Genomic DNA, 14,776 nt, shown 5'->3' with positions numbered 1-14,776 from the left:
GGGGGGGGGGGGCAAAGACTGCATTAAATACCCCTATTGGAGACAAAAACTCACACATTGCAGTTGATATGAGTCACCCTCACTAAGGTGGCGACACTGAACATACACCCCCCTACCCCCCAGGGTGTTACCATCCACAAGCAGACATAAAGATCAGACATACAGACCTGCAAACTGCTACAGACTGCTGTGTTTTTGTGTTTTTCTGCTGGATGGACAAGCTGACAGACACATAGACAGTGCGGGGCAGAAGAGGGGGTTGACTGTGCAAAACTGTGCATGCCAGAAAGCCAGCCACTCTTCTGGGAACGTAGAGATGGTAAAAGAGATAGGAATGAGGGTGGGTGGACCCTCTGTGAGCCAAATGAGAGGAATGAGATCTGAGGGAGAGATGGGGGAGAGGGTCAGGGAAGAGAGAGCACACACATTCAGCAGGGAGAAAAGAAAAAAAAAAGGAGAGAGAGACTAAATAAAGAAAAAGAAAATAAGAGAGCGCAGACTAGTTGGGACATGAAAGCAGTCCGGGAAACCAGCTCTTACAGTAAACAGAGGCAAAACGGAGCTTGAAATGTCAGCAAACATTTGTCTTGCTCATATCCCAAGTTTCACAGAAGCCAATCATAAGCTGAAGCAGAAATGTCGCAGACTGTAATTCAAACATTAAACGTACCGATGGTGGAAATGTACGTAGAGTTGAAATTGTCCTCAGCAAAACGAATGATCAGACACGTTTTTCCCACTCCGCTGTCCCCGATGAGTAACAGTTTGAAAAGGAAATCATACTTTTTCGCCATGGTCGAAGTTGTTCTTCAAGCAGAAGTCAAAGCAGGAGCGGGGAAAGTTTGGTCTGTCTCTTCACCGGAGATCTTCTCATCCACCACCAAACGCGTTAAATCTCGATTTCTTTTCCTTGTGACTTAAAATAAGCAATCTCCTGCGAGTGGATCCTCTTCTTTTTCCTCTTTTCACTCTCAGACTTGTCACCGGTAAATTCCGATCCTCCTCCGTGTTGTGTTTGGACTGCGCAGGATAAAGTTGTACAGACTCTTTCAGATCAGCCCTCATGTATTAAAGTTTCATTCCGCTGCAATTAGAGAGTCGTTATTATCCCGTTTACAAGCATATCGGGGTGGGAACAAGTTTATCCAGTCTGCAGAAATACCACTTTAAAAAAAAAGAAAACGGAACTTGCTGTCGGCCCCAATCCCACAGCAGCTACGTGTGGGAGAGCTTTATGGGAGTGAACGGTTCACAGTTCGCAGGCACTCACTCAGCACGGACACTAGGTGGCACCATTTGATCAGTAAACACGTGTGTATGGACCGATACAAGTGAAAAAGTTGGTTTAAACAACATGTGCTCTTTCCTTACATCCTCCATGACATAAAATGATATTAATAAATCTATAATCTATAATCATGGGGTTTTCTTGTTGAGAAATGCTCTTGGATAACTCTAACAGCATTGCTCAACTTTGATTCCTTCTCAGTCATTTGATTATTAAAGGAAATAATCAGGAATTGAGGTTGAAGTAAAAAATATTCAAAAACAGTAAAATGCTGCTTAAAGTCCTTCTGCATTCATGTAATTCTCCCTCACTGAAGAGTACTTTTACTTAAACCTTTACTTAAGTAACATAATGCAGGGCCTTTACTTGGAGTACGTTTTAAGTGAATACTTTGTACCCTTAATAAGACAAAGCAATACAAAGCTAACATTGTTTATGAAGCTTAATCAAATAACAACTAATGTTCTACATCCCTGCAAGAAAGAGACTGTTGGATATCAGAGTCATCGTTTAAAATGTGACCACCAAGCATGAAAGTTGGCCTCGACAGAAGAATATATGTAAAATGACACTTTCTTAATTCTGCTCAGTGCTTTTGTAGCTCCAGTCTAACCTGCACCACCTACAAGAAGAGAAGGACACTGTAACTTTCCCCAGTTGTCACCTACAGGTAACAACAGTTCCCCTCTGACTTTCTCGGGTGTTTATGTCTCTAGACCGGAGGTCATTTTAGTTCATACAGGCCGGACCACTAAAGCCAACTTAGATTTATTTATCTAATATCTCTGTTTGTGTGTTACCATCCAACCCTGCAGATCACAGCGGGTTCACAGAGGCACACTTTTTACATGTAAAGTATTTTGGAACATAACAAAATATATTTTTACTGTCCTTTATTTTCCACTCCTAGTGGATGCTGACATCATTACATTGAATTTATTTTACTGGGTGAAAAACAAACAAACAAACATGTTTTTAAAGACTTCTTTATAACGACACTTTGAAAAATCGTGCAGATGGTCGATTTGGGGCATTTGATAGCCCAGTCTTTGCTCCCCTGACTTATAACAAAAATTGTTGACTTGAGCATATTCAGACGGACACACTTAAGGGTTTAAGCTCGCGTGTTTCACGTGTAGATGATGAGGGGTCTGACCTACTTTTCAACAATTCTAATTGTTGAAAAAAGTATTTAAATTACAGGATAATCGTCTGCTTTGTCAGGAAATCGCTATACAGTTAGAAGATTTAATCAAATGCGACAGAAAACCATGAAAATTGTATTCACGGTGTATTTACACGATTAAGTTATTTTCAAGCATTCATTTGATGTTATCTAACGAATAATTTCACGTAAACACCGACGAGTATTTTTATTTTTTCTTCCTCCAGGTCTTCCTCCCAGTCAGTCAGCAGTTTCCGGTACGTGGACGGCGGGTCTTTTTCCGGTGAGAGTCCAAACACGCAGACATGCCTGTAAGTAACAAAAGCGTCTTTGTACCTACTAACTTGCCTCAGTCGATAAAGTGTGCTTTTATAACGCGGTTAAAATATTTTACAGCTTAAAAAGTGCGTTTTAAAAATAATCCGTCAGCAGTTTTTTTTCCTTTAATGTAAACGTAAAGATGTGAACGAGCGCAATATGGCGAAACACGTGCTCAACGAGCAACCCACGAGGCTCGCTGACAGCACACGGCATCGCTTTAAGTCTCAGCATTGAGTGTATTTAATGCCTTTATTGGGGAGGAAGCTGGTTGATGTCGCGCATTAATGTTAGTCAGCAGTCTGATAACTGGGTGTCGTGCTCGTCTGATTACCTGTGACATATGTTGGGTGTTGTGGGGGTTAATTAAACTCTTAACGATGTTTCATCTGATTGCTTTTTTTTTTAACGGCATCGCTGCGATTGCTTCAAGAGTATTCCGATAATTTCATTTTAACACTTTCCAGTTTCCTTATCCGAGAAGTGTATCGAGGTCTCGACCTTTGCCTCGCTGTAACTGAGGCCTACAACCGCAGCAGTTTAATTACATGTTAAAGCACCTTCCGGTTAATTTTTTTTATTAATTATTTATTTATTTATTTTCAAAGCTCGTGTTTAAAATAAAATAAAATGAAAAAAAAATGTTGCTTTCCTCCCCCAGCTCGCGAAGGATCTTTTGCACCCAACCCCCGAGCAGGAAAAGAGACGACACAAGAAAAAGCGTCTTGTTCAGAGTCCTAACTCCTATTTTATGGATGTCAAGTGTCCAGGTCAGTTTACTTATGAGTTGTACTTAAGATTTAAATGGAAACATGTCCACTAACAATAAGCACATTTGCTTGAGTTCTGCAGCTAATTACAGTTTTAAATCAAAGTGGTGTATTTCCCATTTGTAAGTCATGGTGCAGGCGAAGTATTTACTTGGGTAATTTAATGTTTTGGAAAACCTTTGAGCACTTCTTCCACTCCTGTGCTACACTTGCCTTTATGTGTTGCCCTTTCATTGCTTCGTTAGTGATTGGGGTGTCAAGTAAGGCATACAGTGACGGTTGTGGCCGTTTGTGACATGAGCTTCAAGTGACTCTTCTACACAAACGGCTGCAACGACACACCAGTCATCAGGAGTACTCCTGACATCTTGTTGTTGTTGTTGTTGTTTAACTGGTTTGTGTGCTGTTTGCAGGGTGCTACAAGATCACCACAGTCTTCAGTCATGCTCAGACTGTAGTTCTGTGTGTCGGCTGCTCCACGGTCCTGTGCCAGCCGACAGGAGGGAAAGCTCGCCTGACAGAAGGTACAGGGAAACCAGAAATCGCAACTATATGTGTAGAACTACACAAATGGCGAGAGGGGGGTGGTGCTTAAAGATTTAAATTTGGGATTCTTTTGGAGGATTCTCTAATGGCAACGATAGAGAGGGGAAACAACTTTTAAAAGCTTGTTTTTAAAAACATTTTCGGGAGTTTTTGTCTAAATCTAATATTTTTTGCATTTGATGCAAATTTAGACGGAAGCTACTTTTAGCTGCCCCCATGTTTGTTTCGGCAGAGCTGTGTTGGGTGGTGTTCTTCCTGATGTAATCTAGATTTGTCTCCCCTCTGGGGTGACTGTTGCTCTGGATTGGCACTACGTAAATAAAACTGAATTATATTTTAATGACCCAAGGCAGACGCTTTTCCCTAAATCCCCAGATTTTGTGGCCGGAGATGAGTGGTCGAACTTGACTGTACACACTCTCAGTTACTCTTTCACATTTGCCTTTGTGTTGCCCTTTCATTGTTTTCTTCATGAACAGGGTGTCAACTAAGGCACACAGTAACTCTTGTGGTTGTGAGAGGAATTCATCATCACTGATCCATTCCTACACAATCGGCTGCAAGCACAACGTTTCATTTACACACATTTTATTTAATTTATTTATTTTTTTCAGATTAACAGGTAGGCCCAGTATAGATTTAAGGTGATAGGTCTCCTTTAAAGAGGACATGAAATGAAATGGGGAAAATCCAGCTGTTACCTGTAATATTTGGGTTTGTAAAGCACTGTATAAATGAGGAGCGATTGGAGGAGAGCCTGTTTGAGTCACCAGGCCGACAAGTTGGAGTTCAGCATTTCCAGCTTTTCCTCATCAGGCCGGGTGTACCGAGCTGTGCAGTCAAGCAAAGCAGATGTTCGCATGATGCGATCAGCACTTTTTTTTGTGCAATAAAATATTTTCTTTTCCCAACACAGCCAAGCAGTTTATATTACTCTGCACAAGTCACTACATGTGCATCACACCAAAAACATAACTATTTCTTAACAAATGCAACTGGAAATCCCAACATTCATCAGCATGTACGCAGGGAAAAAATCTCCACCTTACAGTTTCCTTCACTTACATTTCCTCACTTCTAAACTGAAGTAATCCAGTCAGTGAGATGACGTGAGGAAAATACAAAAGATCTCCAAAAAGTATGGCATCTCTTCCTCTGAGCCTCGACTTTTTTTTTTCTTTTCTTTTCCTTCTTTTTGCACACGTTGACCTATTTTCCCTGCAGACGTGATGGGATTCCTGGTCATGCTTCGCTAAGAAACATAGTTATATGTGCTTGGGAAGAGGGAAATTATTTTACTGCATAAAATAGCGCTGATCGCATCAGGTGATTGCACCGCTCAGCCCGACACCCGGCCCGATGAGGAAAAATCAGTTTCTGTTGGTCCGTTTAACAACCTGTCACTTGTATGTAAATTAGCCTTTATATGTGTAGCGTTTCATGTCCTCAGGGTTCAAGGTTCAATTTTACTGATATTGTCATCGTCACAGCCACCCCACGCTGCTGTGGTAACAGGAGCTTCTTAGCAAGAACTGAGCAATAAAACCACGAGTGTGGTGGTGATTCAGCCTTTGTGAAGGCAGATGGTAGCCTGAGCTTCACTGTTAGGTGAATGTCTTCTTGTTAGGGAGTCAGTTGATACACCTTGCTGCAAGATTGGCCGTTTTTATAGGCTGTCGATATTTATGGAGGATTATAAGGTTGTAATATAACCAAGACTTCTCTAAGTGTTTTATAATAAAGCTGTCTTGTTGATTTCTATCAGTGTCTGAGCCACAATCTCTCGCCTCTTTAGGATGCTCATTCAGGAGGAAACAGCACTAACCTGATCAGATGGGGTTCGACATCCTTGAGAAGAGTAAGAACTTGATGGACATCAAGTGACACTGCCATAGAACTGATGCAGGGAATGGGAATGGCTAAATCATGTAATATAAGAGGGAGTCTATCTACTTAATATGCAGAAAAATGCCTGGCCTTGTTGAAAGACCACCAACAGCTTATGTGATTCATTGTTCACTTTAAATAAAGTTTCATTTGATAAATAATCTCATTAGGTATCTTTCAACTCACCATTTTATCTGGAAAAAACACAGCTTTTGTCCGCTGGCAACCCTTTAAAGATGACACGATGCATGTGGGGTTTCTGTTTGTCTTGCATTTGTTTGCATTACACCCTTCATCAACTAAGCAATGATTTACAGGAAGGTGTGGTCAGAGATGAGGCCCAGCACTAGATGCAAAGTTCCTCTGGAAACAAGGGGGCCAGCTCTAGAAAAGGAAGCAAACTGTTGCTACGTCTCAAGAAAGTTGACTTGACTGCAGAGTTTTCTTGTGTAAAAAGGGCACTCTGCATGAATAATTATTAATACATTTCTTGTGTCTTATGTTTTAATGCCACAGTGATGTCAGCACTATAAAGTAGGCGATGATGTCAGTGGCATCAGTGCAGGGTTCCCTCAGTCTGAATGAGGGTCTATTCAGGGAAGAACACTGTTTGCTCTGCTTTAAAAAAAAACAAACAAAAGGAAGTTAATTAAATTTCAATGAACAGTGTGGTTGTGCATTTATGTGTGCTTGCGAGCTTTCTGTGCAATTGATCATGTGGGATGAATTCTTGTCAGGTTGTGAAAAATCTGTTGCTCTGAAAGGGCTAACACTGCAGGAGCAGGTTGTGGCCGCAGGTTACTCTCACCTGTGGTTTACGCTTGCGCGCACGTAGGCCCTGTGCACAGCCTCTGTGACAGCAGTGATTTGTACACTGAATAAATATGAAAATTAAATCAGGAGACGGAGGGATTTGATAACTTTGTTGTTGCTATGGTTACATTTTTATTGTCTTGCTTGTATTGGACACTAACAAATAAAATTATGGTAAACAGGAAATGAGATTCTGGTGTGGCTTGTGTTTATTGAATGACGAACACAGGATAAGCTTTGTATTCTATATGATCTCTTTTTAATATTAATGTCACTATCACCATTCTAATTTTCTTTTATTCATACTTTTAATCATATAGTACCCTTATACCACCACTTTTTCACTATTCAAATATAAGGGGTTTAGATTTAATGTGTAGGCTTTTACAAAGGTGCAGTACTTTTTTATTTCACTTTTTTATTTAGCTTTACTTGTTTGATAAGCTGCTTGATACTAACCTATGAATCATTCAATCATAAAATGATACATAACCTGTGGGATCAACCAGTCATGTGTCTGCACAAAACAGACAGCTTTGCAAAGAACCAATTTTAAATAGCATGTTGTTACTAGCAGCAAGTTGAATACCCAATAACCAAATTTCCCTTGTGGGACAATTAAAGGATTATTCTATTCTATTCTATTCTAATAAACATGAAACATGCCAAAGATGACATCGTTTGACAGGAATAAAATAGTATTTCTGCACCAATAAGGTGATTCCCAAAGACCTATCAGTCGTAATCTTGGCGTATCTGTCAGATACTACAGGCAAATTCTGATCCACCATGCAATACTGTTGTGAAAGCATCTTCAATGATCCCAAACAAACTGCCAATTTATTAGAAGCACCCGAATAAGAAAACACACAACAGAACATCATCATTCATGGATCGACCTCACCAGAGCGTAGACCCCAACCGACATTTCAATAAATCGCTGCATCTATTTTCCATTTTCCTGGCAAAACAACTCACAAAAGCCCCAAACCTACATATCCAGGAAAAATAAGTCGAGTAACTGAAAGCATGTGGTTTTACCATACTGTCACACCTGAGCACAGTAATGATAAGCTTACTGGTTTACTGCAGGAGAACCCATGAATCTGACCACGAGGCTGTCATAAGGTCACTGACTATTTTGATGTATGTCTGCTCAGTGTAATTATACTGGGGGAGTGGAGACGGGGTCTGAACTCTACTCGGTGAGGTGGTGACATTCAGTGGATTCAGCTGTGGAAATCTACTCAAGAGAAAGTATGGCTGTCACTATGTGGTCATGTCATAAAAATAAATAGAAAAAGAAGAGCCACGGCTGAAAAAGTTGTTTTAATAACAACTTCTCTGAACTACTGAAATTTAACACTAAATATTGATTTACTCAGAACCTCTTAACAGTAACAGGGAGAGAGAGAGGCTAGACTGACTTATTTCAGACAGGATAAACTGAGATTCTGCACAAAAGCATGGTGTAAGACAAATAAGGATTACTTTGAACTGTGAGTCATGCAAAGCCACTCTAGTATAGCTCAAAAAATAAAACTATGGAGCAGAAAAAGAGCACCATAGGTTAACTCCAATGAATGTCCAGGTTGCTGAGTTTGGATACTTACCATATAACCTCAGTGTCACCAAAGAAATTTCTGCCCCTCACTTATGTCGGTCTCCAGACTGCAATCAATGAATGGATGAATGAGAGAGAATAATTAACTATTGTTTGGAGCTCAGGCATCCACTGAACACTGACCTATATTTGAAATTTTAACAGCAGGAATTTAAATGTTACATCCACAACAATTCCACTTCTTTCAGCTTCCAAAATGAGTCTTTACTCGAAACAATGGAAGCAGATAATGAATGTCTGTCAAAGAAATTACATGATGTCAAGAAGACTGCAGTTCATCTTCCCTCTGTTTTGATTGATTTTTCACTCACGCTTTAGTTTTTTTTTTCCACAGTGAATTTCATAAATGTCCTAAGTTGTGGGTAAGTACACGAAAGGCTCAAATAATCTATTCTGTGGATGTTTGCGTGACATACCGATGAAAGCATGTTCTTGCTGCCCATCACCGTAAACTCAACCCCAGGCTGAGTGACAGGGAGCAACACAGATCGGTGGAGTGCCAACAGGTCGGGCAGCACCTCTGGGACACCTGAGAGCAGCTCTGACAGAAAGGGAACTGACCCCACAAAGAGAGGCCCCATCAAGAGCAGCTGGTAACAAACCCCTCCTGAGACAGACACAGTGACTGTCCGTAAACAACTGCAGGGAATGAATGACGGGGGAAGAGTTTGTTAGCAGCAAGCCATGAATTGTCAGGGCTGACTGTAAAAATGCAAAATTGAAGGTAGGGGGAGCTAAAGTGCAACACTAACTAAGCTTTCTTACAAGATGGTGCATAAAAGTGACACATTAAGAGTGAAAGGATGGAAAAAGATGCATGCTCATGGTAATTTTTCCTCACATGCTTTAGTTTCATGTGTGCTTGAAACCCTCTCACCACCACCATGACGTGTTTGTCTGCAGAGGTTAAGAGAGTAGGGACTGTGGAAGCTTCCATTTCACCCAGAAGACAGAGGACATGAGCCCATTGATTAGATACTAGCAGCCTAAACTCTACCCATTTGTGCTCATTAAATTTCTCTACCTGTAGCAAACTTTCCCTCTTCCAAGATGCTATAGGTCTGCCCTGTAACGCCTGATTAAATACCCATTGCTGACCCTTTTGCTTATTAAAGAGTGTCATGCATTCTCCTTCTGGACTGATGTAGAGATGGAAAACATTAACATATTGGGGATTATAGTCACTAAGGGAGGTGTTATTGGCCCTGCTGAAAATCTTTGTTCTGCAAAGTCTGGACACCAAAAACGTCTGTCAAAATCTGAAGTAATCAGCGTCAGGTCATCTCTGAGTGGGAGGCAGAGTGGAGGATGGGACAGGAGGATCGATAGAGAAGGGCAGAAAAATCACTGAAAGACATGGCAGATGACTTTTTATAGTATTGATCTGAGCAGTTTGAATTCTCTTTTCAGCGTTAAATTTGGCAAAATGAGAGCTGCAGTAGAATGAAAAATTGACATGAAAGAAGGCTGTTGAGAAAGAAAGAAAAATCCAGAGCCAGAAACTGTGGAGAAATTAAACGAGCGTACAAGAAAGGCTGTGGGGGTGTGCGCGTGTTGTGAGCGTAGCTCTACTGACCAAGGTTATCGCAGAATAGTGACTTATAACAAAGGAAAGACGGGCTGACTGGGCCCTCCCACGCTGTAGCAGAAGCACAAACCACTCTGGTGAGACACAGTTCATCTGTACACATATGTCTCTTTGTTTGAGTTTTCCCTTTGCCAAGGCCAAAGTCATTACACATCATTAGTATACCCTACTTAATTAACTGACCTGAACACTTATGAACAAGGTCTGGCTGACCCTACGCCTCCACAGCAACGACCTCCAGCAGAGGAGAGTCAGTGTTTGAGCCACTAGTCAGCATCCCCTGGGAGCCCACAGTGACAAGTCGTGTCCTGTCACATGCTGACACAAAGCGTGGCGCACAGGCCAGATGGCATCTCTGGGACACAAGACAACAACAACACACAAGTTATGTCAAACAGACTTCTGGGTATTTTTTTTGTCAGTGTCCAAAATGTATCCCAAGATTTTATTTATTTTTGTTAGCTGAAAGTAACCAGCTGGCACGACTAAAACTCAAAAATGGAAGAACTGTTTATTTCCAGATGAATGTTTTAATTGTGTTTGGCAGAATAACTGGGAGAAACTGTGAGAGAAGCAAGATTAAGAAATGATCCATTCCAAAATGGAGGTAGTAATTGTGCAAAACACAATTGCAAGCACTCTCAGTTTAATTTATTACCATATGGACACTTAATATCGACAAATGATTTTATTATCATCCAGTCTTCCCCACTCCTGATTGTTCTGCCACTATAATAGGGACTGTTTACCTTAAACCTTATAATAAGAGTACCTTAGTCATACTGTGCTACAGAGAGAGCTAAAATCTTTATATGTGAAGGTAAAAATGTGGTAAAGAGGATGAAATGTAAAAGCACAGCCCCCTGCCAGGTCATGTCAGGAAAGCTAGTTTCAGGTGTTGTTGTTCTTTGCTAAATATCTTTTACTATCGCAGAATAGTAACCCCTCACGTCCACAGTCACAAGGTCAATGAATTAGTAAACATATGCTTAATGATACACAGCTTATTTTAAAGTGTTTTATGTAAAGTCAAGTATTGCAATTCTGCATTTGAGCACCAATTTACGCATTTAGGCTCATCGGGCTTCATTAATTTGTTCATTGTTTATGCCCACACGTCACAGATATCTGGGACCTTTCCATGCAGGGAACCACAAAACACACAACAATAGGCAGTTTGCCGTCTCCAGTCCACCTGACCTACATTTGTCTGGAAAGTAAGAGAGCACCACAGCAGCACACCGGCAGAGAGACAAGCATATCAAGAAGAATGCTACAAACAAAACACAACACAGACAAAAAATGGTCACAGTCACAGTATACTGTGCAACAAAGACAAGCGTATTCATGTATTTATCCTAAATTTTGATGTCACCCCTCTCAGGAAAATAACTATAACCTAGTGTGCAATCCAAAACCTGGAACAGTCACATCTACAATTAAAGGGAACTTTATTACAAAATAATAAGAGAAGTCTTCACATAATCAAGTTCACTTTTCTCACATTACAAAAATTCCATCTGATGAAATGTGAAAGCTCGTGCCCCTGGCAGGTCATGTCAGGAAAGCTGCAGAGGTCTCAGGTGGTTGTGCTCTGCTAAACATCTTTTACTATCTCAGAATAGTAACCCCTTACCTCCACAGTCACAAGGCTGCTAAATTAGTAAACATATGCTTAATGATACACACACATACGCTGGCATTCACACCCACATAAAAACACACACTGAACACATCTCTGCAGGAGTGAGGGTCACCGTGATGGATGCTATCCCTGGATGGCCGTGAGCATTAAAAGCCTGGTGGCCCAGCACCAACAATCGGTCATGTCGGTGTTGTCAGAGCTCAAAATTAATCATTCTTGTCTCGGTGATCATTTCCTGCATTAATTATTCTGACGATGAAGCTGAAATAGTCTGCAAGCTGTGAATGTCCCTGTGTGCGAGAACATTTAGGGAGATGGAGTGGAGCTTGCAGAGTCACTGGGAGGGATCGGAGGTTGTCAAACTGTACCCCCTTCTGGTCACACTCTGCTAACTGCAGCTCTACATCCTTACTACATGACACCAGGAGGAAAAGAGAGAAGAAAGGTGGAGAAAGAAAATATGATTGGCAGAATATCTGTGCAGATATTTGGCAAGGCAACGAGTAGAGTGAGTGAGAGAAATGAGTTGGAGGAAGAAAAACAAGGCGGCAGAGAAGAGATGTAAACACAGGCTGTTTCTGCTTTGTGTCGGCCAATCACAGGCTAGCTCTTAATGGAGGAGACAAATAATGTGCTAGGACTGTTGTCAATACTTAACAAGAGGGAGAAGCTTAGAAAATGTAAATATGCAATCACTCGCCAGATGCCGCTTAGTTGTTTTATGGTTGTCCAAGTCGTTACCAAATACGTTACACAGAGATCAAAATGATTTATTTCCCCTGTCAGAAATGTTCTGCAGTATATTAATGCATATTTCAGTTGGTGTTTTACATAAAGTCAAGTATCGCAATTCTGCATTTGAGCACCAATTTATGCAAAGTGCATTAATGTGAAAATGATGAGTCTGAACGAGCTGGTGCAAAGTTCAGTCTGGCTCGTGGGGCTTCATTAATTTGTTCATTGTTTATGCCCATACATCACAGATATCTGGGACCTTTCCATGCAGGGAAGCACAAAACCCACAACAATAGGCAATTTACAGTCTCCAGTCCACCTGACCTACATTTCTTTGAAAAGTAAGAGAGCACCACAGCAGCACACCAACAGAGAGACGAGCATATCAAGAAGAATGCTACAAACAAAACACAACACAGACAAAAATAGTCACAGTCATAGTTCTGTGCAACAAAGAAAAGAGTATTCATGTATTTATCCCAAAAAAGGAAAATAACTATAACCTACAATTAAAAGGAACTTAGGTGCAAAATAATAAGAGAACTCTTCACACATTCATGTTCACCTTTCTCACATTACACAAAGGGCCACAAAAATTCCATCTGATGTGAATACTCAATTTGTAATATGCTGCGTGTTACTCCTGTTGGAATCACCCAATCAACAGATTGTTCTGAGCTCATTAAAAATAAACAGTGTGAAGGACACGGTGATTGCTAATCAACAGTTTTACGAATGCAAGCATGTGAGTGAGGGAGAGTGTGTGTATTTCCGTGGCTCCCCGTGCTCAACATCGTTTTCAGTCAGCGTGAGGAAACTCCCCTCTAACATAGACACAGGCGGTTACTATAGAAACCAACATTACTTTTTGGGGAAGTAAGCTGAGGAAGGTCGGAAGGAGGCAGCGAGGAGTGGAGCCACGTCAAAGCACTGTTCAAATGAATATGAAATTCTAATGTAATTCTGTCCATGTCTCTGCTCGTGTGTGTGTGTGTGTGTGTGTGTGTGTGTGGATGCATGCAGCTCATTGTCTGTCTGTGAGTGCATAACTGTGATAAGCAGACGAAGGTGTAGCAGCTAGCAGCAGGGCTGTAAGATAGAAAAGAGCAGAGGAAATTAAACTAAATGAAAAAAAAACTTGCTGTGCTTGTGGGGTACTGGGACTGAGGGTGGGATTTGGGTCAAACAGAGGAGGAGGAGGGGGACAGAGACGGAGAAGAAGTTATAGGCCACTTTCAACCTTTTGTTCTATCGGCCAGAAGTTTTAACACTCCGAAAAAACCAAACAGATATTGGACATACACACAGACATACATGATTTAGATAAATATATTTGATTTATATTTCTAAAAATATCTCATAAGATTTGAACAACATACTAGAGTCCCACACACCCATGTAAATAAAAATGGAAACAGCCTAGGTGTTTTAAAAGCGAAGTCAATCAGCAGAGCTGTCACTAACTAACAAATATGAGAGTATCAGTCTGATCCACTCCTCACTTAAAGCATTTGGCTTCTGGTTATCCCAGCCACGATGGCTTTGCTTAAAAAGGTGAGTTCACAAAATAATTGGTGGCATAAGGTCCTACCTGGATGCTAAGAATGAGATTCTATCGACATTATACAGGCTTCAGCTGAAGCTGCAGCAAGAGTACTGTCAATGTCTAGAAAGTAGACCATATTAATCCCACATTAGACCTCATAGTATCATAGTGTCCTAATAAACCTTTTTGATAAAGCTTATAGTTAGAGCTGGATGAGGTAACCCTGAATCCTCCCTTAGATATGCTGCACTAGGCTTAGACTGCTGGTGGCTTCCCATGATGCACTGAGCATTTCTTCTTCACTCAACTCTTCATGAGATTCCTCTTCATTGGGTTTATAAATCACTATTCAATTTAACTATTAAAAGCTGATTTAAAACTCTCTCTCTGCCTTGACTCTCTTCCTGCTCTCTCTCTCTTCTCACCCCCTCCACTCTCAGAAGATGTCTGCTTCTTCCTGAGCCAGAATCTGCAGTTTCTTCCTGTTAAAAGGGTTTTTTCCGTCCCACTGTTGCCAACTGCTTTCTCATAGCGGGTTGTCTCCTTGTTGGGGGTTGTTTCTCATTCTGTAAGATCTTTACCCTATAATATAAAGGACCTTGTGGTGACAGTTGTGATTTACTGCTATATAAATGAAATGAAATTGAATTGAAATCGAATGAGTACCAGTTTACTGCTGGCTATTCCTAGCCTCCAATTAGCTGACTGTCTCCACCTTCACCAAGAACACTCTCACCCCTAAGGGTTTGGAGTCACCAGCTTGAGACATGCCTCATATACAATGAGGGCTGACACACACACACACACACACACACACACACACACACACACACACACACACACACACACAC

The 14,776-nt window shown here is 41.0% G+C and overlaps 2 protein-coding genes and 2 non-coding genes across 4 annotated transcripts in view; 3 read left to right on the top strand and 1 right to left on the bottom strand.

The window, feature by feature from the left end:
• Positions 1–1,246, bottom strand: part of rab13 (RAB13, member RAS oncogene family) — a 6,787-nt gene extending 5,541 nt beyond the window's left edge. Inside the window, exon 1 of the mRNA XM_005936102.3 lies at positions 671–1,246. Within this exon, the coding sequence (XP_005936164.1) occupies positions 671–794 (124 nt within the window). The 5' untranslated portion in view covers positions 795–1,246. The remainder of the gene's footprint in view (positions 1–670) is intronic.
• Positions 1,247–2,650: 1,404 nt separating this feature from the next.
• Positions 2,651–6,978, top strand: rps27.2 (ribosomal protein S27). Its single transcript, XM_005936101.3, has 4 exons — positions 2,651–2,764; positions 3,433–3,541; positions 3,955–4,065; positions 5,883–6,978. The coding sequence occupies exons 1-4, from the start codon at positions 2,759–2,761 to the stop codon at positions 5,909–5,911; spliced, it is 255 nt and encodes an 84-aa protein (XP_005936163.1). The 5' UTR covers positions 2,651–2,758; the 3' UTR covers positions 5,912–6,978.
• LOC121815403 lies at positions 3,752–3,883 on the top strand. The gene has a single exon (XR_006055062.1). It is a non-coding gene; the product is annotated as a small nucleolar RNA SNORA13 (small nucleolar RNA).
• LOC121815404 lies at positions 4,527–4,658 on the top strand. The gene has a single exon (XR_006055063.1). It is a non-coding gene; the product is annotated as a small nucleolar RNA SNORA13 (small nucleolar RNA).
• Positions 6,979–14,776: the final 7,798 nt, after the last annotated feature.

Source organism: Haplochromis burtoni, unplaced genomic scaffold (assembly GCF_018398535.1).
Source record: "Haplochromis burtoni strain Fernald_Lab_line unplaced genomic scaffold, NCSU_Asbu1 Contig_204, whole genome shotgun sequence".
In the NCBI taxonomy this organism is placed as follows: Eukaryota; Metazoa; Chordata; class Actinopteri; order Cichliformes; family Cichlidae; genus Haplochromis; species Haplochromis burtoni.
The sequence above is the reverse complement of the archived record's forward strand: the minus strand, read 5'-3'. Positions and strand labels throughout refer to the sequence as shown.